Source organism: Equus quagga, chromosome 7 (genome assembly GCF_021613505.1).
Source record: "Equus quagga isolate Etosha38 chromosome 7, UCLA_HA_Equagga_1.0, whole genome shotgun sequence".
Taxonomy (NCBI): Eukaryota; Metazoa; Chordata; class Mammalia; order Perissodactyla; family Equidae; genus Equus; species Equus quagga.
Window position 1 is genome coordinate 8,117,519 of NC_060273.1, and position 27,146 is coordinate 8,144,664.

At 43.3% G+C, this 27,146-nt stretch overlaps 1 protein-coding gene across 1 annotated transcript in view; it reads right to left on the minus strand.

Annotated features, from left to right (window-relative positions):
- Nucleotides 1-27,146, minus strand: part of GRIN2A (glutamate ionotropic receptor NMDA type subunit 2A) — a 359,148-nt gene that overhangs the window by 57,806 nt on the left and 274,196 nt on the right. The window contains exons 5-9 of the mRNA XM_046668114.1: nt 17,010-17,215; nt 10,763-10,931; nt 10,499-10,652; nt 5,532-5,657; nt 2,617-2,846 (exon numbers count right to left, since the gene is read on the minus strand). Coding sequence (XP_046524070.1) covers nt 2,617-2,846; nt 5,532-5,657; nt 10,499-10,652; nt 10,763-10,931; nt 17,010-17,215 — 885 coding nt within the window. The remainder of the gene's footprint in view (nt 1-2,616; nt 2,847-5,531; nt 5,658-10,498; nt 10,653-10,762; nt 10,932-17,009; nt 17,216-27,146) is intronic.

The following is a 27,146-nucleotide window of genomic DNA, read 5'->3' on the forward strand; positions in this document are numbered from 1 at the left end:
AAGGCAGAGAAGGTCAGTCTAATTATTAGTGGTTCTAATTAGTTTTCCCACAAGCAGTCATGTTATTCAGACCCAAAGCTATGTAGCAAGGGATTTTTTTCCCCCTTGCTTTTGAAAATAGCAACAAAAAGCAAAGTATGCTGCCAAAGATGTTCTTGAAAAATCCCCTCCTCCAGGACATGGCTCCCTACCGCTTCCACTGTGCCTCTGGTCACTTCTTCTAGGGATTGTACTTTTGCTCCCGTGATGTGATGGAATCATATAGCCATGCTGTGTGTCTGCAGAGGATTTTATAGGCTGCAAGGCAGATTCACGTTTGCAGTGTCCTTCCGTCCTCACTACAACTATGTTTCCCAAATTGACAGAGAGGGATGAGGAGGCATGGCGAAGCCACGTGACTGTAACGGCACCACACAGCTCGTAAGGGGCAGAGGGGAAACAGGAACCAGACTTTCCCCCACTCTTAAGTGCATGGCTTTATGTGCTGCCTCACAGATGCCATAAACCCCAGGCAGGGTCAGCCAGAAGCCACTCCTGAGCCAAGGAATTGGGTGTACATGATTTATTAAGGGAAGACTCCAAGAGAAACCAGGAAGAAAGTTGGGGAAGGAGGTTGGAGAAGGGGAGGAAGCCAACCAAGGGTGTGATCTTAGGCAAAGTCTTAGCCTGGTCCTGAGGGAGCTCTGGAGAGTACACTGCGCCTCTGAGCTTGCCCTGCATAGAAGCCACTGAGCGCCGGGCTTCTGGACTCTCACACTGTCAGCCGTTGGGTACAGACAACTGAAAGGACTGAGGGAACTTAAATTTCCAGGCATTTACAGCTCCTGGGCCCCAAGGTAATCATCCTCTGAAGATCCCTGGTGTGAGCCTTTGTCAGCTAAGGTTGGGCTGGGCGCACAGAGCTGGGAGGGGATCCCAGGAGAGCCAGGTGGGGTGCCTACAGTATCCAACACACCCTGCATCCCTCACTCAGTCAGCAAGAATGCACGGAGCACCTACTGAGTGCCAGATGATGACTCTATCGTAAGCACTCCCCTGACATCCCCTTCCCCTAAGTCAATTTTAATCTCATCAGTCTTATCTCCTTTATAACACTCATCTCCGCCTGGAATTTTCTTCTCCATTTACATTTACTTGCATGCTGTTTATTTCTTCCTACTAGAATTGCTCAGGCTGCCAAGTTCACCACAGTGGCCAGGAAGACCTCTCCCAAGAGGTCATATTTTCCCAAAGGCCTGAAAGTCAAGGAGGAGCCAGTCATGAGAATAATGGGGGAAGAACGCTGCTGGCAGGGGACAGGGCACCGCAGTAGAAATAAACTTGGAGTGTTTAAGGAACAGAGAAGGGCCTTACTGAGCCAGAGGGAGGGAACATGGGCCGTAGGCTTTGGCGTCATGGTGAGTAGAGTGGCATTGACTCAAGCTACAGTGGGAAGCCATCCGAGAGAGGCCAACCACTCCCAAGGGTGATGGCGCTTTTGTGAAGGTAAATCACCCCATGCTCATCATCTCTCTGAGGACAGGTCCCTCTGTACCTCTTTCACCCACAGCGTATGTCACAGATAAGCTGTTAAGGCTTTTCACAGGCTGATTTTCTATTCAGCAGTTTGTTGATGGATGCAGAAAGGAAATATGTAGACTTACGTCAACAAGACAGGATAGCAAGATTTCATAAAGAGAGACAAATTATCCAAGCACACGAGACAGAAAATCGTTGCCGTGCTGCAATTCCCACACTGCTGAGCTTAGCAAGTCGGGATTTGTTTCCTGAACCTAAAATTTCAATAGAAGGATGCACCCGGCTTACCTCTTTTCTTCCTCTGCGTGCATTTCTGAATAGCCTCTCACGCCCCGCAGCCCTCGTTACATTTCAGTGGAGAATGAGAGAGCAGGTGTTATCGCTCCCCTCCCACGGGTGTGGGAAGCAGAGCCCCATGAGGGAGGGTTGGAGAGGTGTCTGAGTAAAAGGAACCAGCGGAAATGAAAAACCTCTCTGCTCCTTTGGTGTCCCTGGGAGAAATTTCAGGTGAGTTGGGAGTGCTGGTGCCGGGGCTGACTTGCTACATAGTATAAAGGAGCTGTCAGTTTTGTCTCTGGGTGGGGCTTAGAGGTGATGTTTATTTTCATGCCATTGATGGAGAATTTAATGCATGGAGTAGATAAGAGACTCATTCGAAGTCAGAGAACTGGGAGGTACCTACAGCCTAGAACACCCTACTTCACCCCAAGTTTCTCCTCGTCCAGGCTAGAGGATCTTCCCCAACATTACACTCTCCTTGAAAGGATGCACTCCAGCCTGAGCTCCAAGACGCCCTTGAGTCACAGAGCCTCTGTAAGTGTCATCAGCAAGATCACATAAACATGAGAAATGACCACTTGGGGAAACTATGCTTCCGAATTCCATCTGGAGTCTTTTAGACTCAGGAGAGCTAAGTTGACGATTCTGTCCCTAAACTTTTTAGAAACATGCCAATTTAAGTTAGGAGGGAAGAAAATCCTCTGGCTTTGTGCTTTCGAGTTGATGGGTTTGTATCAAGGCAGACTGAATCGCTCCCTTTGGAGGGGAGAGCATTTGAGATCAACCCCTCGGGCAGAGAGGAAAGCAAGGTGACCTTACCTTTTTGTCGCTGAGGCCCGTCACTTGGTCCACAAATTCCTCTTGGATCATGAAAGCAGCCAGATTGGCTGTGTAGCTGGCCAGGAATATGACGGCAAAGAAGGCCCACACGGACACCATGATCTTGCTGGTGGTCCCTTTAGGATTCTGGACAGGCACGGAGTTGTTGAACACCAGGCCCCAAAGGAGCCATATAGCTTTTCCAATGGTAAAAGAAGGCCCATGGGGTGCTGCGAATGACAGAAAGGACATTCTCAGTGCTGTCTCAAAAGGCACACGTGTTTGATAACTATGCAGTGGCCCCCAGCAACACGGAAGGTTGCAGAAGATGCAATTGTATCATCGTTGGCTCCCATCATTGCCCCAGAACCACAGCCACAATCAGTCCTTTTTTCTTTAAAAATTAGTATTCTTCCCACATTTCTATCTAGCTGGGTGTTTGCCTTGTTTCTTAAAAGAAAATAAAAAAGAGAAAAAAAGGAAGAGAAAATGGCGATGCAAAATGTGGGTTTGAATGAGAAGTAGTGTTACAACCTGTTTTAAATATGGATTTGATTTCAGATCAATCTCCTTAATAAGTGTAAAGACAGCCTTACAACAACGTGTGTGTGGGGGCTGCTCCGGTATTCGTCGGATGTGTGCACCATCGTACAAGAAACACGCAATTCAGAGGGACTGACATTCGCTATTCTAATCTGAATGTCCCTAGCAATCGCTCCTGTTCCAACTCAGATGTGAAGTGTACACAACATAGGAATTAAACCAAACTAAACCCTCTCCAAATGGAGAGACTTTAAGGAACGGAACAATAGAGCTTAATTCCTCCAACACTTCACAGATGGAAGACTCTCGGGTGCGGGGTCATGGGAAATGAACTGTGACAGGCCGGCACTTTTTCTTCCTCAGTGTGTCCTTGCAACAGCTATGTGTCCCTTTTAAGATTCTTCAATGTTCCTTGCAACAGGCTTAACGAAAGAGCCAGAACAATTTGGCAAAATGCATTGGCGTGGGGACTACACAGCCTGTAAAACGCACACGCTAGGGCTTTCGAGTCTGTTTTGCACAGTGGAAAAAAAAATCAATTTATGCCCTCATTTCATGGGAAAAAACATCTTCCTTTAACACAAGGTTAATTTTTATGTCATTTAAGTAAATGAAGATATGAAAAAATGATCTACTCCGACTTCAGTTGGCGATGCAAGCAGAGTGGGCAATAAATAAAGGGGCAGAAGTGAATTCAGATGGATGGAACTTATGAAGTTCCGGGCAGGGAGCTGAGGAGACGCGAGCTTTCCACACACTGGAGGCTGAACTCAGGCTGTAGCAATCCTTATAACGTCCATAGACAACACACTAAAGAGAAGGCAATGAATTCTATTCGTCCCCGTCTCAAGATCTCCTGTTTCTCTTTGCCTAGTTTTATGATCTTCTGGGCTTATTCCCAAGAGGCTGAGAACTCAGGAAAAAATAATTCTAGTGAACCCAGTTAACTTCATGAACTGCTTAATTTGTTAAGGATGCATACTGATCAGCAGTGGCGGCTACTTGGGAAGCAGAAACAGGTAGTTGCAAGGGATCTGTCCAAGACTTTCGGGAATCCCTGATTCCCGAGTACTGTTGCTGGGCCACATAGTTTTCCCCGCAAAGTGCGGTGAAATGGAATTGAAAAACATTTTGCCCAAAGAAACAAGTAGCTCTCCTTTCCAGAGAGTTTCCACATGCAGATGAGCAGGAAACAAGAAGCTTCCAGGTAATGGAAGGGGTAGGGAGTGGGCAAGCTAGATCCCTTCCTTCAAATAGTCTTCTAGAGTGAGCTTCAGCCAAGGGAGAAATTCTTGCACTCGATGGCCTTCAGATAACTTTTTATCCTTCCACTCTGTTGGAAAGCTCCTCGCTGGTTAGTTGCATTACCCTTTTAATGAAGGCTGGCAATTCTCCCATTTAAACAGAATATGATGATTTACGGCGTTTTTCTAGGGTTTGGTTGATTGGAGATGGTTTTTGAGTAACCATCACTCTCCAATGGTTAAGAAGAAGTGGGAAGAGTTCAATAAAACTAAGTTCCTGATATATTCCCAGGACCTGTGGACTGTTTCCAAAATAGAATCCTACAAGTGAAAACAACATGTGGCAAATTAGAGTGCCTTGTTTTTGAATGACAGTACCTTGAAGATCTGCCATCTTCCACCATCTTGAGTCATTTTTCAAGGAAGAGATTTGGTCCTGGCACCCTTCTGATACCATCTACTTAGAAGTGTTGTGCATTGAGGAAAATTCACTCAAAATGGTGTAATGTGTTTATGTGTACGATATGAATACTGGCTTGTGTGGGAGCCTCTTAATGAGTTATAGCCAATGAATGCCTCCCAGTTCAGTTCTCTATCTACTGATCGCCACTTTGTCAAGCACTAGGGTCAGGCACTGTCAAGAGGAAAATGTAACTCTTTAGGGAAAAATACCGTTTTGTAATTATATTTATGGTGAAACAAATGCAATGATTCAGTAGTTTGGAGAATATTCTTAAACCATTTAAACTATAAAGCCGTTTTCTTTGCACAGATTGAAGGTGAGGCTCACTACAATTTTAACATGTCTTTTGACACAGATTTTTAAGTTAATTACCAAAAACCCTTCAAATCTGCTTTCTCCACAGATTGAAGACGGGGAGTTTTCACCTAACAGCTATTGGCTCCACACCGTAACAAGATTAAAAACGTTTCATTTTGTTTTAACCTTTTTTCAGTTGAAGTGAATATCCCATCCTTGTATGGAATTACAAGGAATATCCATGACGTAACACCATTCATATGATGGGATAGCAAGGCAATATAGGATACTGTGTTCTAAATCTGAAATAATCACTGAAAGTCAATTAAATAGCATCAGCTTTGAGTCACGCTTTGAAGGCGTCCTACCTTTCCCTTTGGCTAAGTTTCTGTTGTATCCAACAGGACTGAAGTATTCAAAGACGAAAACAGCTATGGCGGAGACAATGAGCAGCATCACAAACATCATGACCCAGACGGAGGCGCTGAACGGTTCTGCAGATAAACAGGCCAGGGGAATAGAAATAGGGTCAGTTAACTCTTCCTCACCACCGGGGCCAGCAGGAAGCCCAGAGCGCCATTGTGTGGGCTGACCGAGAAACTTTCGCTAGTGTGAATCTGACCGTTTGAAAGAAGCTAATCATTGTTTATTCACGTGTTTAAATCTTTCTTTATTCTACAAAATATTTGAGGTATTTTAAAAGACTGCACATAATAGGGTAAAAATAGAGAAGAGCATACGACACTTTACAAATCAGGTCAAGGATAATAAAAACAAAAGAATGGTAAGACCAAGGGAGAAAGTTAGAATGCAAACAAAGAGGCCACAGGGTCCTATAAGTCATATGTCACTTAATCCTGGGGACACATTCTGAGAAATGCATTGTTAGGTGATTTAATTATTGTGCAAACATCATAGAGTGTATTTACACAAACCCAGATGGTATAGCCTACTACACACCTAGACTCTATGGTACTAATCTTATGGGGCCACCATCATATATGCCGTCTGTCATTGACTGAGACCTTGTTATGTGGTGCATGACTAAATAATCATAGAGTCATCCAGGGGACCAAAGCTAGGGAGAAACGAGTCTAGACTCAAAAAGCCAATTACAAGGCTCCTGTAAATCAGCATGAGTTTTATTTTTATTTTCATTTTTATTTTTACATCCAGGAGGGGTGATGTCCAGGGAATTCCAGGAGTAAAGGGAGAATGATAACCTGTTAGAAAAGGATCATAAAATCACGGGATTGACGGGAACATGGGGAGGTCATAGGCTGCCACCACTACTAACACATTCTCCATTTCTCCTTCTGCTGCAGACAGATGAGAGCTCTACAATTTAAAAATCTTGTTGCTGTTGGTAACGGGCTTAAATGCAATTGAAAAGTCATTTGAGGATATTACATTCACAAGATAATTCAGTGAAAAAGCATCACTTCAGAGCAGAAGCAATGAAGTAATAGATGATTATTTCCCCTAAAAGTAGTTTTCATCAGTTCATTTTCATGTGGATGTCTCAGAAGGGCTGGCCAAGTCACAAGGTTCTAAATCTTAGAACACTCTAGAAAGGTAAGAGATATTATGTAAAATAAATTAATATTTTTATTCAGTCTGATTGAGGATATGAAAATGAGCCAAAAGGAGCCATTTTATCCATGTATGACATAGATTTGCTAGAAAATCAACAGAGATTAAATTTTTAAAAAATGACTGTATCGCCATCTGAATGCATCATTGGGAAGAAACCGCCCTTGGACACCAACGAACTTATAATCCTTTTCATCATAAGCAAACATTTTCTGAGGGTAAAATATACGAAGCCCAATAATACCTCTTGAATTGTAGACATTTTATTATTTTTAAATTGCTTTCCTGACGAAGCTAGTAATAATCATAAAGAACTAGAGTGACAGCAGGCCACCTTGTTATTAAACTCTGTGACTACCTAACACAGCTAGAGGTCATCACAAATTCCCATTTAATGAGCTTAATATATAACCAGAAATTCACACGTCTGAAGCTTTAACTAGAGTGGACAATTTTAAAACTGGAAGGAATGCTTTGCGTTGCAGTTTTGATAGTGCAACTATGTCCAAAAGCAACAGGTAACAACACAACTCACTTAACACAAGATGAGCTCGAAGAAATCAAGGAAACTACAACTGAAATTTATCTTAGTTAAATTTAGCTTGAGTAATTAACAATAGGATGTCCCTGAAATCATAGCAATTTGGTAACGAGGTGTATCCAAAAAGGAGAAGTAAATGAATAATTAGGAGATTAAAAATTGCTTAATATTCAAGAATAGAGATGCTAAAGTAATCCTCCAAGTTGGACATACAATGTTGTAGCGTGTCTTACTGGAGGAGGATCATTGTGATGAGTAAATGAGCATATACAGGTAATATACACAGTTGATGATGTGTGTTGCACACTGTATACACACAACGAATTAAATGGAATAGCTGTTTGATTCCATGGTTAAAGCCAGAATTGGTGGTGGGCATGGTGTGCTGTCCAGGGTCCTGACAAAGTCATCCTGGTTTAAAACATGCACGCACTTGTTAATCTGATAACTTCCTTTTCTCTGCAGGTTGTGATGACATTACAAAAAATATTAGGGGAAATCTTCACTGAATTCTTCTATTCACATGTCAGAATCTGCAAACCTGCAGCGGACTTCATTTGGCAGTTGATGTATCCTAGTCACTAACTGGTCAGAAAATTAGGTGGGAGCTGATCAAGAAGCTGATCCCAGATGTTTTCTCACTTGGAAGGGACATCTCTCCCTTGACTTGTGAGCATGGCACAGAGACAAAGGGATTCTGCTGCAGTATTCCTGTTTTAAGAATTTAGGTACTACTAGTGCTCTGAAGGATTGCTATTCTCAGACACTACACACACACAAACACACACCCCCCACAACGAAGAAAAGCATTAGAGCAATAGTGAAGCACTATGTATAATGTCTAAGGAGTGACCCAGAAATATTTTTAGATTGCTCTGGATTACATCCTCTACTGGCTTAAAATACATTCAACGTTTGTCCATGAAGGAACTTCGATCTAGGAGACTCCAGGTCAGCGTTTCTTTGGATCAAAGAATCGAACCTGCCTGGAAAGTCGTTAGAATTAACTGAATGGAAATATTCAAGAGATGTCCTCTCTGTCCTTGAAGAGTCGCTGGTTACATTTTTACACAAAAGCTCAGAGGCATTACCTGCAAGGGTTTCTGACGTGAGTTAATGGAGTTTGCAGAGAGAGAATAGGAAATGACGAAGAGCAATGCAATCAGATTTCGAATGTTTTGGCTCTTCCAGATGGCTGAGCCAGTGAATGGGAAAATGTAGCTTAGCACGGTTCATTATGACTTTCAAAACCTGCAGATAATGATGGTAAATAAGGGGGTCCATAGTCAATCGAATAGGGATGTAATTTAGTGACTAGGAAAAATATTAAGTCTACTGTGTTAAAACAGCTTTGAAAATAGTTTTCTCTAGCTACAATTTAATTTTATTTTTAAGACAGTCGGAAAAGTAGGGGGAAAAGGAGGTTTGCCTAAATTTAGCAAAAACACGACTTTCTATGGAAATGTTCTACTAATGCAGATAAGATAAGAATCTAGGAAAACTGGGTTGAGGCCAGATTGAATATCAGCGACCCATTTTTATAAGACAATTGATATTATTTTCTCTCTGATTGAACTGGAAAAAAGTTCTCTCTAGCTCACTAAGGAGATATGTGGACAACTTGAGAAAAGAAACAGATCTCTTTTCCATTTTTTCCATGGACTCACTTCCTCCAATCCTTTCTTAATCTCCAGGGCCAAAGTTCCCCAAAGTGTCTGATAAGAAGTGGGGAAAAGATGATTAGGAGTGACTAATGAGTGAGAGTCTACCCAACAGTTATTAAGATTCTGCACGTGTTGTCAATATCAGTCAGTTGCATTTTTCGTGGCAGAGTGAGGCTCCCTTAGTAAGATACAGGCATCATTATCCATACCAGACACAGGCACAAAAGGAAGATAATGAAGTGTATGTTTGTCAAGGTTCACATTACTCCAACAAAGGTTATGAAAATTGAAGCGAGTGCAAAATCAAAGCCAGTGAGTGGTAAGGATTTCAACAGCTTAAATGGATTATCAAAAATGAAAATAGTAAATCCATATGTCTCTGTGAGTGAGGCAGTATCCAAAATCCTGTTAGTCAACATTTCACTCAAGAGAATGAAACATAAAAAGTGTCACTGGATGCTGACAGTACCTGTCAATGAAGACAGTGGAAGAATAAGAGCATGGGCTGGAGTTGCTGCCCACAGATTGGGTCTAGTCTGCAGTTCTAAGTCCTTAATAGACAAAAGTTTTTTTTATCTCTGGAAAAATGTATGAAATTTAGTTGGCTTTAGTTAACTGTTTTCTCTCTCTCATGTGGTTTTCTGCTAGAGGTCAATGTTTATCTTAACCATCCCAAATTTGAGACAAACCCACTGATATGGGGGTACGGAAGGGAAGTTAATCTGAATTCCATGATCTTCACTATCAAAAACCACTGACGATAACCAAATACTGAACACAACACTTTCCTTTAAAGAAAGAATAAATAACCGTTGGGTATGTTTCACGATTTCAACTACTCTAGCCAGGCTGCCTAATGCATATATACTTATAGTGCTAAAGGAAACCAGATGATAGAAAATATAGATTTATCTTGCTTTCAAAAAAACCTTTTATGTAAAGACATAAATTTATGAAATAGTTAAAAAGACTTTCCTCCTTTACAAATCATTCAGCTTAAAACAGAGTCAAATGAAATATGATTCCATTAATTTTGAATCAGTGTATCCTCTTCAGACTATTTCTGTTTTGTTTATCAGAGTACAGTATAAATCATCGTGCAGTCGTCATTATTTTCACTCTCCATCCAGTAAATAAATGACTTTCACTCCAGTGAACGATGGAAGATGAGTATGTGGATGCTAAATAAAGGTTTATGGGCTGATTTAGATTAACTGTGGACAGACAGGTTTATTTTTTAAATGGTTCCAAGGCTCCAAGAAATATATCTAGCAATCTACATTCTACACAATCAAGGCCACTATCTGAATATGTCATTGTATTTTCAGCAGATCTTTCCTAGTTAAAGATAAATGAAAGACATTAACTGGGGAAAAAAGTGAATTGGAATAACTCAAATGCAACGTGGTCTGGAATATGCTGATGTGGTTAAAATGGAACTGAACAAGGTCCTATCTAGTTCCATCTTTTGAGCAAACAAGACAAAATACCTATAATTCCTTGTAGGAGAGCAAGAGTGATAATGATGGTCGCATACCTAGAAAAGCAGAAGGTGAGACGGTGCCATTGCTTCTCGAAACCATGACACTGATTCCTGTCTCCACAAAGGGCACGGAGAAGTCCACCACTTCAGAACGTTCCTCATTGATAGTGAGTGAGCCTACGGCCATGACTGCCCGCTGATAGACCACCTGGTGCGAGGCAAAAAGTGAGCAGTACCATTATTTATCCTTCCCATCTTCCCTGAGGACCTCAGGTCCTAAGTCTGAACGAGAGCCCCGGGGATGAAAAGATAACTTACTTCACCGATCATTCCATTCCACACGTTGTTAACCTTTTTGCCATGCTTCCCATTAGTCACCAGGTAAAGGTCATAAGTAAACTTCACAGTTCTGGAAAGCTTCTTGAGGATATCGATGCAGAACCCCTTGCAGCATTTTTTAACATTCATTCCCTCATTGGTTGAATTGCTGTAGAGAAAATCCCAAGACCATAGAATATTAGTACTGGAGAATTTGTTCACAATCATTGGCTACCCTCTTCTACTATTTTTCATATGGGAAATTGATGCTCAAAATGAGGAAGTGGCTTTTCCAAGGACATGCAGTGAGTTTATGACAGTGAAAATAGGAAGTGTTCCTAGTTACAATGGTATTCATGACAATAGCTAACATTTATTGAGTAATTACTATTAGCTACGCACTGTGCTAAATGCTTTATATTAATTGTTGGGTTAATTTCCATGACATTTCTCTTAATGAGGTAGTATTCACAGCCTTATTACACAGATGAGAGTTACTACCTCCTATTTTTAAAAGTTTGTAACACATACAACGTCTTTAGACCAGAGTTTAGTCATCTGATCTAAATTGAATTATAAAAACTTATTGGAAAATGAAAGAGAGGAAGATGTGAAATTCTCAGGGGAAGGAAGAGTTTTTCTTTATCCTATCATTGCAGATAAAAATTTGCAACCAAAGGGAGGAAGTAAGAGCACCTTACTTAGGAAAGGCACCTTCCTTGCTGAGGAAAACTCGTCAGGTAAGAATCGGGGGGCCAGGGTCTATTCTGCAGCTGAGTCCTTGGACTTAATGTCTCTTGATCGAGTCATCTGTCAAATGAGAGCTCATTCATAATCTTTTCCCTCCCGCCCTACAGGCAGAGAAGTACAAAAGGCGACACTATTAAATAGCAATGTCCTTGATCAGGAAAAAGCCCTATTAAAATACAGAGTGTACACCTCTTGAAAGCTATCCTAATCTACCAACGTTAGCTTGTTGTGCCAGTCACCTTGCATTATTCACCCGACCAAGTCATCCTCAAAGGATGCCCACAAAAATCGGGAATGTCTTTAAAAGGTAAGGAAGCAAGGGTCCTCCCAATTGGAGCGACAAGTACTTAGACAACTCCTCCAGGAAGATCAAGACCTCCCTGGGCAACACACTCGATTCCACCTGGACTGGAGCATTCTGTTAGCTCAACTCTCTGTCACTGAGTCATGCATGTCACGAGATAAGTGCTCTGTGTGAACATTCCATTGCTGGCACATCTACACATTGGAATGCTACCTAAGCACTAAAGTGACGTTTATGGATAGCCAGCATCATAATGGGAAAATACTGAAGTTTCCACATCAGATGAAAAAAAGTAGGTTACGCAGTGATACATACAGAATGATCATAGCTACGGTCTCGCATCACTTAACAAGGGGGATGCCTTCTGAGAAATGCATCGTTAGGCGATATCATCATTGTGCAAACATCATAGAGTGTAGTTACACACACCTAGATGGTACAGCCTACTACACTCCTGGGCTCTATGGTACTAATCTTATGGGACCACCATCGTCTATGCAGTCCGTCATCGACTGAAACATCATTGTGAGATACATGACTATATAATAACAGGTGAACTCATGAAATATCTGGATGGAAGAACAATGAAATATGAAGCATAGCTGTTTTTGAATGGTGAGAAATGGTTTTTTTCTCTTTTCCATTTTTTTAGCTTTTTTTCCCCCCAAAATGATCTACGGTGAGTATATACTGCATATATAATTGGATACACACACACATCAAACACCATTGGTGTATATCTACTATACCCATGAATATGGATAGACTTGACAATATAACTTTGAATAATGGAAGTGGGTTGCAAAATGACATCTTGTTCTTAATGCTTTCCTTATCTGAGGATCACAGATCACCTATCATGGACTGCTGCCTTCACATTGCCTCCCTCCTATCCTATCCCTGATCCCTGCTCCACCAACCCACTTCTGCCAGCCACGACCACTATACCACAACAAAGACTTAACTCTCTAGCGAGCAGGTTGGATGACCTGCTCTGACCCTTCTGCCCTCAGCTTAGGAGCCTTGGGAGGCCACATCTGTGTATATTTACATATGGTGATCGGTAGGCTCAACTCTGTAGTGTAATAGGAATTAGGTATCTTCTCTAGTCCCACCAATTTCCCAGAGCAGAGGGCGTCAGGCTGGAATTACAAGTGCCATAAATATGATAGAAATGTGTCCTAAGTACTCTAAATTAATGGCATGTCCAGATACAGTTTTCTTCTTGGTATCTGTGGCTCTTTGAAAAATGTGTCAAAATCAAATTCTCTCTTTTTCATCCTGGCCACTACAGGCCATGCATCAATGCCTCGTCTCCACCTCTTCCCATTTGTGTCTCCTTCTCTCTCTGCTCCTTCCCTTCTTCTATCACAGCCTCTTCCTTCACCTGGTCCAGATTCCCAGGAGGGTTGGACAGGAGTTACAAAAGTCCCAGATTTAAGATTCAAGATCACAGGCACATAGTCACTTACACGGTTCTTTGGCCTCACTGGGAACCTCGGGCAGTTTATGAGTTAATTATCCCCCCAAACCCCTAACACTAGGTGCATTTCTAGGTACTGACGGTCATTGACGCATTTTCACCCAACAAGCAGCCACTGAGTACCAACTCTGTTTGGAACTAGGCCCTGAGGACACGGGACGAAAAGACAAGTAGCAAATGTGACAGTTGAATTTATCATGGAGAGTCTAGAAACACAGACCAGCTTGTAATTGGGAATTTTGTTGGTTCCTATCACAGCCCCCACATGCGTGAGGAGGGGGTGTGACTTAACCACACAGACATCTGAGAGAAATGGTACCCATGCAATCTCCCTCAGCTCGCCACCATCACCCAAAAGAAAGGGTGGCTCATAAAAACAATATAGGGAAAGGGATCCAATAAATGATGCAATTCCCCAGCTCTACCATTTCCCAGTGTGGCCAGGGGATGTGAGCATGGCCACGCAAGTCAGACAGCGCTGCTTTCAGATCCTGGGTCTGCTCCTAAGCACCACGGAAACTCAGACGAGTCTCTTCATTCACAGAGCCTCGGTTTACTTATTTGTAAATTGAGATGCTGGGCACTGACCTTGCAGGATGGTTGGGAAGATTAAGCAAAATAAAGTATCTGAAGCACCTCTCACATAAGCACTGAAAAATACATTGGCCCTCTTCTCACCAATGATGTGACAGTTGGGGGAATAATTAATCAGTATGGCCATTTCTCCCTACGTATCAAGCCAGATCATTTTTCAATTTTCTCTTCATGCCTTAACATCCAATGAACAGGTTAGAAGAAAAGTCTGATTTCTCAGCTCATTACCTATTACTTGGTTTTTTGGGAAGACTGATGTGTGCCCTCAAGGCCCCTCATTTACCAGAAGTGAGAGACAAAGGGTTTCCCTGGGAGAAATCACCAGAAAACAAATATAACCATGTTATCTAAGAGGAATCCTTTTTGGAACCAGTCAGCCCGCCTCAGAGATGTTACCTTTAGGAAATGCGATGAATCTGATCTGTATTCATGTTGGGATTAATGGATCTTAGTCATTTTCTATGGCTTTAGGGTAAGACAAAGACTTGAATCTCACCTAGGAAAACAGTGAGCTGCCACCTCCCACAGGAGCCAAAAAGGTGAATTTGGACCTGGTAATCTGTCTATCTTCTTCAATAGAAAAGTCAGTTCTTCTAAAGAGAGTAATTCATCGGGAGGTTCATTTTCTCCATTCGAATGTGACTCAGGACTTGGTGATCTATTGTTTTCAGCTCCAAGGCTTCTGATTTTAAAGACTTTAAACTCCTATTGTTGATTGTGAGGCACAAGAGGCCCTACCTGATTGGCTCCATAGAAACAGAGGAGTCTTGTTATCACAAAGGAGGCCCCTACTGAGGAGATGCTCTTGACATACGCCACCACTCTGCTTTCTCCATCTGACCAAGTGCTGTGCAAAGAGCCCCCACCCAAACCAAAACCTCCCTTAATAACTTTCTCACATTACCCCTTCCAGTGTCCCCCGGCTCATTACTATATAGTCCTACACTAGGCTTCCTTCTGTCTCCCAAACAGGCCCACCTCTCCTCCCTCAGAGCCTTTGCACCTGCTGTTCCCTCTACCAGGAAGGCTCTTCTCTCAGTTCTTCACACATTTGGCTCCTTCTCATCCTTTATATGTGACCTTAAATCTTACCTCTGTGAGCTAAAGGAGCCCCACATACTTCAAGTCACTCTCTCCTCAGACCACCTTATTTACATCCTTCAAGATGTTTACCCTAACATGGAGCTGTCCTGGTCTTTCATTGGTTGAGCTGTTTTTTAACTGTTTATGCTCCATGACTGCCAGGTCCTTGTCTTTTGTCTTCCCTGTCCATGCATGTAATCCACCTGAGCCTAGCACTGTGCCTGCCTCAAAAACCGTGCTTATTGCATATTTATTTATTGACTAATCCATTCAGAATTTCAACCCCCAAAAGGCTGACAACTCCAAAAAGGCTGATCATTATTTGTTGACTCATCTCTTCAGAATTTCAACTCCACAGAGGCTGCTCGTTGACGAAAGGAAATTTTCTCCAAACCAAAATGTGCCTTCATAATACATTTAGCAATCGTATTTTTAAAAAATTATCTTTATCCCAAGCGTGGAGCTCTGGGGATTTGCATCTTGTATAATAGTAACTTGAGTTGGAATCTGGAACGTGGGAGGAAAAGTATCCATTCACTTGATCGTTCATTCGCATTGGTATGTCACGTTCTTTGCTTGTCACTGGGGGTAAAAAGGTCAATAAGCCACATTCCCTATATTTAGGCAGTTGATACCCTAGGGGGAAATGCAGACAAACTATAAGCCATAAAAACAGGTGATAAAGATAGAGACAGCGTGGTATGGACTGAATGTTTGTGTCCCCTCCAATTCACATGTTGAAACTCTAATGTGATGGTATTAGGTGTGGCCTTTGGGAGGTCATGCGTCATGAGGGTGAAGCCCTTGTGGATAGGATGCAGGTCTTTATAAGAAGAGACAGGACAGCTTTCTTCCTCTCTCTCTGCTCTCCACACGTGAGGATCCAATGAGAAGACAGACATCTGCAAACCAGAGCGCCCTCATCAGACTGGGGACCTGCCGGCACCTTGACTGTGGGCTTCCCAGCCTCCAGAACTATGAGAAATAAATGTCTTCTGTTTAAGCCACTCAGTCTGTGGTCATTTGCTCCAGCAGCCTGAGCTGACTGAGACATGGAGACACACCCAGACTCCGTGGAAGTGGGGAGAACCAACCCAACTTGGGGAGGGAGTGGTTAAGACTTAAAGGACAAGCAAGAGTTTGCTAGGTGAAAGGAGGCAATCAGAAAATACTCAGAAAGAAGGGAGATTTCCATCCAATGGTAGGCCTTTTCCTTTTGTGAAACCCCCAAAGGGATGGTACTTTTGTGCATGTTTTCATTAGCAAAGACTATAATCGGGGTCTTGGCCTTGGCTATGAAGTCTCAGGCTTCTTCAAAGGGTTTATAGATTAGGGAGAACCTTCACCAGAGGCTCTGATAAAAAAAAAAAAAATCAGCTCTTTCTTCAGCCATCACGAAAGAGGAAATGACCCAGATGCAATGCTTGCTTGCTGCTGGTGACCCAGGAGACCGCCAGGAGGGCAGGTCCACCTTGATCACATCAGAAAGTCATACGCAAGGTGTATGTTGACCCCCAAACGGACAGAAGTTGTGAAAACTTTTGAAAAATTTGGATCTTGGAAATACAAAAGAGATGGAAGGAAGTGGAAGGTGCAAGTGGAAGGTGCAGACTTGGGGGAAGGAGCAGCCAGAAAAAGACACAAGAGATGATTATTTAAGGACAGATTGAAGGGGAGGGTTGATTCAGCACAGTGGTTAAGAACATGGCGGTGGAGTCGGATGGACTTGTTCCACTTACTAGCTGGATGGCTTCGAACGTGTTTCTTAAATCTCCCCATAACTTAGTGTTTATGTTTAAAATGGGCAAAACCGTTTACTTCATACCGCTGTTGTTGGAATTAAATAATGCAAAGCACTTGGTGTAGTTCCAGGTATTAAGTCTCTTTAAAAATCCATGATTATATTATACTTATTATAATAGAGTATATTTCATAATGCATTTTATTATTGTTTCATAGATCTCATTACTATCAACGATACATGCTATTTTAAAGGATAAGACACATTGAACCCACAGCACCCCTGGACTCACTTGATTTTGACGAACTTCCGACACGGCACCGTGTTCCTCACGCACGTCTCGGTCAGCGGATCTATGTCTTCCACGATGACAAAGGGGGCCTCCTCCAGGGTGACGATGCTCAGATGGTTGTCATCCGGCTCACAGTCCGAAAAGGACTTGTACCGCGGCCACACGGCGTGCCTCAGGCTCAGCGTTTGGTTCTCCCACTTGCCCACCTGCGTCACAAAGACAGAGTCACGCCTCGCTTTCTTGGACTGCTGGCTTCTAGAAAGGCAAGTCCTTCCACGTAAGAGGCATGGAGAAGAATCCCATCCATCTTAAGGGTTTCTCGGCTACCTACCTCAACATACACATGTGTTTATACGCCAAGAAAAGTGGGGATAAGTGAAAAGCAGAATATTGGGCAGCCCCCATGCCCCGGACCCTCCCCAGACTAATTAAGTACGGGGGTGGTGCCTAAGCCTCATACTTTTAGAACTTCCCAGGTGATTGTAGCGTTCTGCCAGAGTTCAGGACCTCTGATGTCTTGAAAACAGCATGGACTTTTAGAATCAAAGAGCTTTGGACGTGAATCCCCAACTCCGCTGCTTACTCACTGTGCAACCCAGGCAAGCTCTCTGAACCACTAGGAGCGTCTGTTTTCTCCTCTGTAAACAGGCACAACTGTACCTACTTTATAAGGATGTCGTGGGGATTAGATAAGGCAATTTGTGAAAAGCAGACAACACAACGTGTGGCACATAGTAGAGACTCTATACCTTTTCTTTTAAGAATAAAAGAGAGACGATGAAAAGGAGAAAGATTTTAAAAGGTGCTAAGAGAAAGAAAAAGAGGAAAGGGAAGAGGAAGATGAAATCAAAGAGCGAAAAAAGGAAGGCAGACTTAGCAGGAGAGACCACAGAAGGAGGACGGAGAGGGTGGGGGAAGGAGAAACAGCGTCACTCCAGGCTCAGATAGGATTCTATTTAAGTCGCAAATTCAGGTGAACTTTTATTAATCCGGCACAGAGTGGAGACTTCTAGTGCTTAACGTACATCAACAGCTGTCAAAACAGAATCGACCGCATTTCCTCCGAGCAGCAGTCAGCATCTCAGTGAAATCAAACTGAAGGCTGTACGTTTTGAACCTTAATTTTACTTGACAGCTTATTGGCACTGTTCACACACAGACCGGGAGACAGCTGCCCCCAGCATCACACTTTCTGCTTCCTCCTCCTGCTCCCACGCGCGACTGCTTGACACCACAGGTCAGCGCTTCATTTGTAATACCAACTTCCAGGAAAACGCCTCGTCTGAAAGCTAAGTGCCGAGTCCTGGCTTGTCTGTGTTGACGTGACCCATTCCCCTCTCCTCCTGTAATGTAAGTGTCTCCAGAAATGAATCTTGGGCCCTTAAAGAGACGTCAGACATGCTGGACACCGGGAGAGGTGATGGGGTCCGGGGAGAGAAGGCCATCATGCCCCTGCAAGATTACCTCATCATTTGGACTGGAAAATTCCTGCTGCTGGTAGAGAAACATCCCATGTGGCCAATTACAAAATCACCCGGCTTCGCTGATACCCTTCTCTTAAAGAGAAGACGGGCAGGAGAGCAACTTGGTCAAACAAACGCGTTCGTTCACCCATGCTGTGATGTGTAACACAAGTGGGAGAGCATGTTGACTCCATCAAATTCTTCACTCGTTCAACATAGATTGATTGAATACCAACTATGAGCTGGCACCAGCCTGGGGACAATGATGGATAAACAGAACGACTCCTGCCTTCTTGGAACTATCACTCCGCTGCGGGACAGACCAAACCAATAATAATAAAGATGCAAATAGACGAAGAGATACCCAAGCCTTTCCTTCTGGGACATGTTACACCAACCCCTTATACCAATCTCTTTTCTTTCCAGGGGCTGGGTAGTTCAGTGGGTAAGAGAATGGCTTCTGGAGTCAAACAGAACTGTTTATCCTGGTCTCATACACTAGCTCAGTAGCCTTGGGAAAGTCACTTAACCTCTCTGAGCTTCACTTCCCCTCTCTGTGAAATGTGGCTAATGACAGGATACTCCTTTCAGGTCTGTAGTGAGATTTGAATGAGTCTAAAATGTACGCGAAGCATCGAGCACAGAATTTAGTATGGAAGATACATGGGAGCTGTTCTTATTTTATTACTGTTGTAGTTAGCATTTAAGATTTAGCTCAAATATCACCTAATCTGTAAAGACTTTCCTGCCTTCCCCAGCAATACAGAACCTTGCATCTATCTCCACCATAGCATTTGATGCTATAATTATAGCAACGTCACTTTTGAGCACTTCAGTGTAGTCAGGAAATGTGCCAATATACCACTTAGTTTAATCCCCACAAAGCCTACGTGGTAAGGATTATTAAACCAGCTTCACAGTCCAGGAAACTGAAGCACAGAGAGGTTATGTAACCTGTTCAAACTCACACAGCAGTAAGCGATAGAAGCAGAGCCATAACATGGGGTTGTCTGAAACCAAGAGTGCTTTCCCCCTAGCACTCCTACGAACTGATCTGCAGGAATCATGTTACAGCTCCAAGACCCTTCCTCCCTTGCAGAAACAGCTCTGAAAGTCCCGGGATAACATAAACAGAGGCAAAGACCATTTACCCAGTAGGATCTTTGGTGATGTCACGGACCACATCACGTACCCTACCCCAAGGGAGGCAGGCCAAAGTTCCAGCCCAAGGCTGACTCATGGAGAAAGAGTTTGCCAAGGTTTATGGGTTCCCAGGGTGCAATAACTTCCTCAATCTTCTCCAAGTTCCTCTCTCCCTTCCCGACATGTCTAAGTAAGCACCCATGGGTAGGCCAAGGAGGGTGGAAGCAAGTGGTGGGTGGACAAACTTGATCCGAGGTGGAAGCTGCTGTGTAAACACTGTCCTAGATCCTAAGAGCTGTTACCTCCTTCTCGGAGCCTGATGGGCTCCCATTCCAAATGCCAAAAAACCCAACTCCACGATTTTACATACCGCATGCGGGAGGGCAGACACGCCTCACGCTCCTCTCCTAAGTCCCTATTTATATGGGACTATAACTGAGTCCACTGTCTGTAGACAGGTTTAACAGAGATTCATTCATTTGACAAGTATTTATCAAGTGGCTACTAGGTGTCGAGCTCTGTGCTAGACACTAAGGATACTGTAGCACAAACAGCAAAGTTTTTGCTTGTATGGAATTTTTTATGCTCATTAGGGAGACAGACACGAGTCAAATAATCCTACAAAAGTATACATCATGCAAGCTGGGAGGAAGAAAGAAAAAATGGGTCTAAGAGAGGAAAGAGGGGGAAAGAAATCACAGCAGGCTTCCTGGAGGAGGTGGCACTTAAGCTGCAATGGGATCCAAGATGAGAGGGTTGGGGGTAAAGGGAAAACAGAAGAAAGGAGAGCACTCCAGGCAGGCAGGGGCCAGATGATGTAAAACCTTGTAGGTCCTGTTAAGGAGTTGAGATTTACCCTAAGAGCTAATCTAGTCTAATCCAGCCAAAAATGGACAATGATATATGGAAGTCATCATGAATATATGTCCATATACAACCTGCCTGAAGGTGGCAGCTCTTTGCCTCCTTGATTCCTTTTTTTCCTTTTTTAATTACAGAAAAATTTTAATTCATACAAAAGTAGAATAGTAGCATGAATCTCCATATTCCCATTATCTAGCTTCATTAGTGACTAACTCGTGGTTAATCTTGTTTCATTTATACTCCCACCCACCTCTCCCATACTGTATTGAAGGAAATCCCAGACATCCTGTCATTTCACTCATAAATCCTCAATTTGATTCAAGCATGTAACCTCCATCTGCTTCACAATATTATTCCTCAACAGTCTATGTGTTTATGTGTATGTTTCGGCCATTAGACTATGATCCCCTGTCTATAGGGATGTTATATATATGGCGATGGGTCTCTATGTCTACAGCTTCTAACTTAGGGCCTGGCATGAGGAGGGGCTTATTGGACGGTTTTTGATGGAATGAATGAACTGCATTTTTAAAAAGGTTTATGATTCAGAAAATGCTGGTGTATTGTTCGACGTGTCCATATGTGCCTCAGCTGTGAAATCTTGCACCGCACGCACAATACTGAAGTGTCAAGAACCCATGTTCTCTCCCTCTTACTTCAACTTGAGCCTCCCAGACTTGGAGCCGTTGGGGGTGGCTGTCTGAATAGCCTCTAGGTATTACATTTTCCAGAAAGAGCCAATACTCTCATGCTGACACCATTTAAAAGGGACTCCAGCTACTCTGAGCTGTTCACAAGGACAAAAAGAGTCAACAGAATAAACCCTGTTTTGAGAAGAAACCTCAGTCTCAGTCAAATCACACCATCTCTGCTTGCCTCAGTTTTCATAAGCATTAAATGGGTATGGAAAAAGAATGCTCCATGTGCCTTTTTTTTTAAGTTGTGTCCAAAACAGAAGACCCTTGTGTGCTCTGAAGATGGTAGCCGTCAATCTCTCTCTCTCCCCCCACCTTTGATCCGATGGTGACTCCCCTGCTAGTCTCTAAACTGGAGCTCCTTCTGGCTCCCAGTCCCTTCCAGAATCGTGCACACTGCACTTGGCGGAGTCTTTAACTTGAGATCAGCAGTCCTGACCCATATGAGTTACCCAGAAAAGTTAGCGGGTTTCAGGGTTGCACCACATTTCTGCCAGAAATGAAAGCTTCCTGGGTAAGTTTTCAATGCATCAAAGCAAGTGAAACGATACAGCTGCTGTCAAACACGTGGTCCTATTTCTGGAGCTCAAAGGGAAAATGAAGTCCCAGGACAACTTGCCAAACTTCTGGTTAGTGTTAGACACGACCAGGACAAGAGAGTGCACTTGTGCGTGTGTGTTGGATACACGTGCATGTGTGTGCACATGTGGATCCCATTGATTTTCAGGGGTCAGCTTCATTGCTACCGGGCCCCTCTCTTCTCTCTCTCATCTGGCACAGAGGGAAAGCGTTCAGAATCATTAACACCATGGGCTTAGGGGTCAGACAGACAGACATGTTCAAATCCCACCACTGCCCTTAGCTGTGTGGCCTTGTGCAAGTCACATAATCTTTCTGAACCTCAGTTCCTTCAACCACAAAATGAAAATATTTCCATTTCACATGCTATTTGGGGGTTATGAGCGAGATAATGATGGCAAATGTCCCAGAATACACGGTTCCTGGCACACAGCAAGTTCTCCGTATGTGGTACCATTGATCACTAACCCAACATTTATTAAGCCTTTCTTTGGGAAAATGGTGAGCCTTTGTAGCAGAAGCACTGGCTGATGAAATAGAGACCTGAGTTTCTGCTATGACATGCCCTTGACCTTTGACCTCATTGTTTGGGTCTCAGTCTCCTCGCCTGCAACAGGGAAGAGGGAGGTGGGTTTGGAGTAGGTGATCTCGAAGGTCTTTCAGATCTAAGTTCCATGCACAGCACAGGGAAAGTTGCCTCCCAACTCGTTCCTGATTTGGATCAGGGCAACCAGTAGGTAACTGGAAAGGGATGAAGGGATCACTTCTCATGATCTGATGTTTAATTCTGGAGAGCAGCTATATGTCAGGGAAGCTGTGCATGTGGAAAGAAAAGCCAGCAGAGACCAGCCAAATGACATGCCTATCTCTGAAGTAGGTAGGATGGTTCTGAGAACCATGCCAGAAGACCAAGAAGAAAGAATGGGGTCAAGAGAGCCTTCTTGGCTGGGACACCTCTGTGCTGCCCAAGGGCCAGTGGCACTCAAATCTGAGGCTTCACTCAGAGCTGACTCTTTCTCCTTTTCTAGAGCAGAGCATGGGTTGAAGTCCTGACTCGGCCATTGTACGTTGGGCAATGATGACGACGTCAATGGTTAAAATTTATTGAGTGTTTTACTGTGTGTTTCCAGGAACTGTGCTGAGGGTCTTTCATGCGTTATCTGACTCAATCTTCACACCAACTCCAGGAGGTAAGGCACAATGATTACTCTCGTGATGTAGTGAGTAAACTGAGGCTTGAAGAGATGAAGTACCTTGTTCGAGTCACATCACAAGCGGCAAAGCAGAAATTTGAACTTGGCCAGTGAAAACCTAAAGCCCTGCTTAGTCACTATCACCCTCTTTGAAATCTGGCTTCCTCATCTTTTATAGGTAAATAATAGCCCCCGCCTTACGGAGCTGTTGCTAAGGATTACGTGAGAGGATAAAAATAAGTCTTTCTGCCTCCACTATTCTGAGAGCTTTAAATATTAACTCATGTAATTCTAAAAACAGACCCATGAATAAGACACCTCTTATTCTTATCTCCATTTCATAGATGAGGAAACTGAGGCAGGGAGTTTAAGTAACTTGTTCAGTTCACATGGCTTGAGAGTGGCAAAGCCAGGATCTAAAGCCAGGACTTATTTTTAAACAAGCAGAGAAATGCAACTGGAAGTTTTTGCTGGGGGAAGAAAAAGAAAAACTTTACAGGGCAGAAAGCTGACAAACTCCCTCAGCCAGATGATCAAGGCCAATACCAACAGGGGTGAGTCATTTTGACGGTGGGTCCCCTTGATAGGATTTGACGACAGTGGTGCGTCACCTGTGGGGTCTTCCTCCCAAAACACATAACCCCCAAGCCACTGTGATTGGCTCAGGAATGTGTGTGTGACCTCAGCTGAGCCAATGGGAGTTTTCCCTGGGACTTTTTTGGGGACTATAAAGATAGGTGGTCATGACAGAAGAACCAATCAGAGAATGAATACAGAGTTAAGAAATAGAGAGAAGAGAGCAATAAAGTCATGATGGCATTGCTTGAGCTCTTATAACAAAGTTGACATTCACTGGGCACTTTTTATGTATTGGTCACCATTTTTAGCACAACTTTAATTCTTATAAACACTCTATACAAAAGAAGTAGGTGCAGACAGGCGATTTTTATTTCTATCATGATTTCTTTGTAATTAAAACCAGTCCCAAACACACCCAAACTGGCTGTGTGGGAGGAGAAAAAAAATCTTTACCTTCAAAATAAGCTGAATTCTGGTGATAAATCTTTGAGCGTTTTCAGCAACTATACTGAGGTTTTGAGGACAAAGAAAAATAATTGACCTCTGATGGAGAAAAGCGATTTTGTTAAAAGAAATATAAAAAGGCAAAATTAACTTTGTAATGATTTTTTGTCCGTTCTTATTAATAAAATTTAAATACAGTGCTTTTAGAAAGCTAATTGCTCTTTGGCTCCTGGAAAGTGTTTTGTGAAAGGGCCCTGATTACTCATGGAAACATTCAGCCAATATTTTCTCAGAGCAGAAATAATTTCATCTCCAGAAACTGTGTGGCGTAGGTTAATATTCACCCCTTCATGCCTGGGTAAATTCAGAGAGATGTCACAGAGGCTGCAAGAGGCTGGAAGAAATTAGGTTAATGGATGTCGGTGGTTTTCCTTTCAAAGAGGTATGACTACGGATATCATTTGATCTGTTCATGAAATGCTTACAAGAGACAATGAAAATCACCTCATAACTGGTCTCCTGGTCTCCCCAATCGGCCCCTAAAAACATATATCTAAACACTAAAGTCCCAGATCTACCCTACCCAAATCCTTCCCCAACTCATGCTGCCTGCAGAATGAAATCCAGACTTCCCTCTATATCAACCAACCCAACAAGAGAGGGTCCAACCTCACTACCCTCTCTCTCTTCTCTCTATACTTTTCAATCTCTCTCTCGTACACACCATGCGTACTCCCACACTAAAACAACATACACATGTGCACATCCAAACACACACACACACTTACACCAACACACACTCACATATGTATATGTGTATATGTATGTATGCATGGTTGTGTTGTATATATGTATATATGTGTACAAACAATACAATCACCCACACACGCACACACTCATACCTACCCAAACACACAATACACACATATATGCATTCACATCCACACACATGTGCACAACTATATATAAACACATTACTAGCACACACACACATCGCTCAGCCACAATGATACACACACTTCACTTCTCACCAAACTCACCCTGAATGACACCCACTTCTCTGCCTGTTCCTGCGCCGTTTCTTCCACCCTAAATTCCTCTCCTTGTCATCTCCACCAGCTGAAATCCTACCCATTCTTTGTGGGTCCAGCTCAAACACCACTTCACTCTCGGAGACTCGTTCTCCAGCTGCAATTCATTTCTGCATTTTCTGTGCCTCCAGAACATTCTCTGTTTCCCTGGAATTCTCTCACTTGCTCATTCAAGAGCTCAACACGCACGCTCCTGGTGCATTACACTGTGCCAGGCCCTGCAGGAGGCTCTGGAGCTACAATTGTGAACAATCCAGGCCTGGTCCTTATCCTCAGAGCTTCCAGTCTGGTTGGAGAGGAGAAGTCAAAGCTCAGAGGCAATAAAGTGAGATGAATGCCATGCTGGGGGTAAGCCCAGGATGCTATTGAAGCAGAGAGCTCCCTCTCTGGAAGGGGACCAAAAGATGCTTTCCAAAGGAAGTGACTTCCAACTATGAGCCAGACTAGCAGCGTTGGTGTGTGGCTTGTTAAGGGGTTCTATCTTTATCCTTAGGGCATCTGAAGTGTATAGAGGGGTGGGGGTGGGGATTATTAGAGACTTTCAATCAGGGGAGTGATCGAATGAGGTTGATGCATTAAAAGACCTCTTCCTAATGTGGTGCAGAGACAGGGTTTGTGCCCAGAAGATTCTGAGCACAGAGTTATGGGTTAGGAGGCAGCTGCACTAATCTGGATGACAGAGGGCCACAGCAGGCAGGCTGGCACAAACTCACGAAGTCTCAAAGTGCAGAATCAATAGAACTTAGATTCGTTTGTATGACTGTAGGGGGTGGGTGACGGCCCAGTTTGCCTTAAGTCAAAGTTCCGTAGAAGATGCAGCTTGGCCAGGCTTCCACGAGCACGTGACCCCCATTGGCTGTGGTATAGCGTTCACCCACAAGCCAGTTCCATAAATATTTGCTGGATTGAACTCGATTCAGACTGCAGCACTGCATCAAGTTTTACTTAGAATTCAAAGTTAAAAGAGGAAAGTTGCCTGTTTACTCAGCTCCTCTCCTTGGAGACAAGACAATAGGGATTGCGAAATTAAAAATGAGGGAGGAAATTTATTAAAACTGACGATGGAAGCAGAGTTCACGCCGCCTGGGCCCCAGGGTGACTGGCCCTGGTTAGCTCACTGGATGATTTCATAACCAAAGGGAAAACAGGCCTTAAAATAAACACTTTACGTGTGCAAAACATCAGAAAACATTTCACTCCAGATAATAAGCAGTGATTTACTTCCAAGCTGGAGAAAACATGAGTAATTAACTCTTCAGAAAGATGAATTTAAGGACAAGAACAAAGAAACAGAAGGGCTATTTCTCTCCACCTGAAATATCAAGTCTCCAAAGGACATGAGACAAGTGGCCATGAAGGAAATTTAAAATGATTTAATGTCCATATTTAGCATAAATAGCATCATCGATTAGCACCACTTCCATCGCTCTGCATGCAAACCTAACGAACGCACAAGCACGCTGATAGCGGTCTTACACACGAGTCATCTTGTGTCTTGGCTTGCTGCTTGAAACCAAAAGCAGACCTGAATTTGATTGATCTGGAAACTACAACACAGATGTTGGAGCCACAACCGAGGTTTGATATGAAGTTGAAATGTGCTCTATCTGCACTACTGTGCAGTGGGGTTCAGTGATTTTTTTCTTTTTAAACCAAGACACAATCTAAAGTTTGTCCCTGACAGCTAGAGTTGGTTGAAACCCAATGTCATGTTGGAACCCAGATTTCTCCTGCCTGGGAGATTCCAACTTGTTTCTACAATGCAACTGCTGAAATTCAAGCGTGGGTCAAACCTACTTTGTCTTCATTGCCCTGGGGCCTCAGATGGCCACTGGCAGAGTGACAGTAAAATTTGCTCTTTAGATAACAGAAGTAAAGTGCCCGCTTCCTTTGATTGCGGTATCTTAAATGCAGTTATTGGAGGCAGTGTGATTATGACACTTTAGCGTGAATAAGCACCTCTCCTTGGAGGCTGATTAAGAAGGCAGGCTCCAGGATACCTGAAGGGTCTGCATTGGTAGGTCAGGGACAAGGCCTGAGAACCTGTCAACCTGGATCCTTGGTCTTTCGGCTCTAGGTGGTCCTA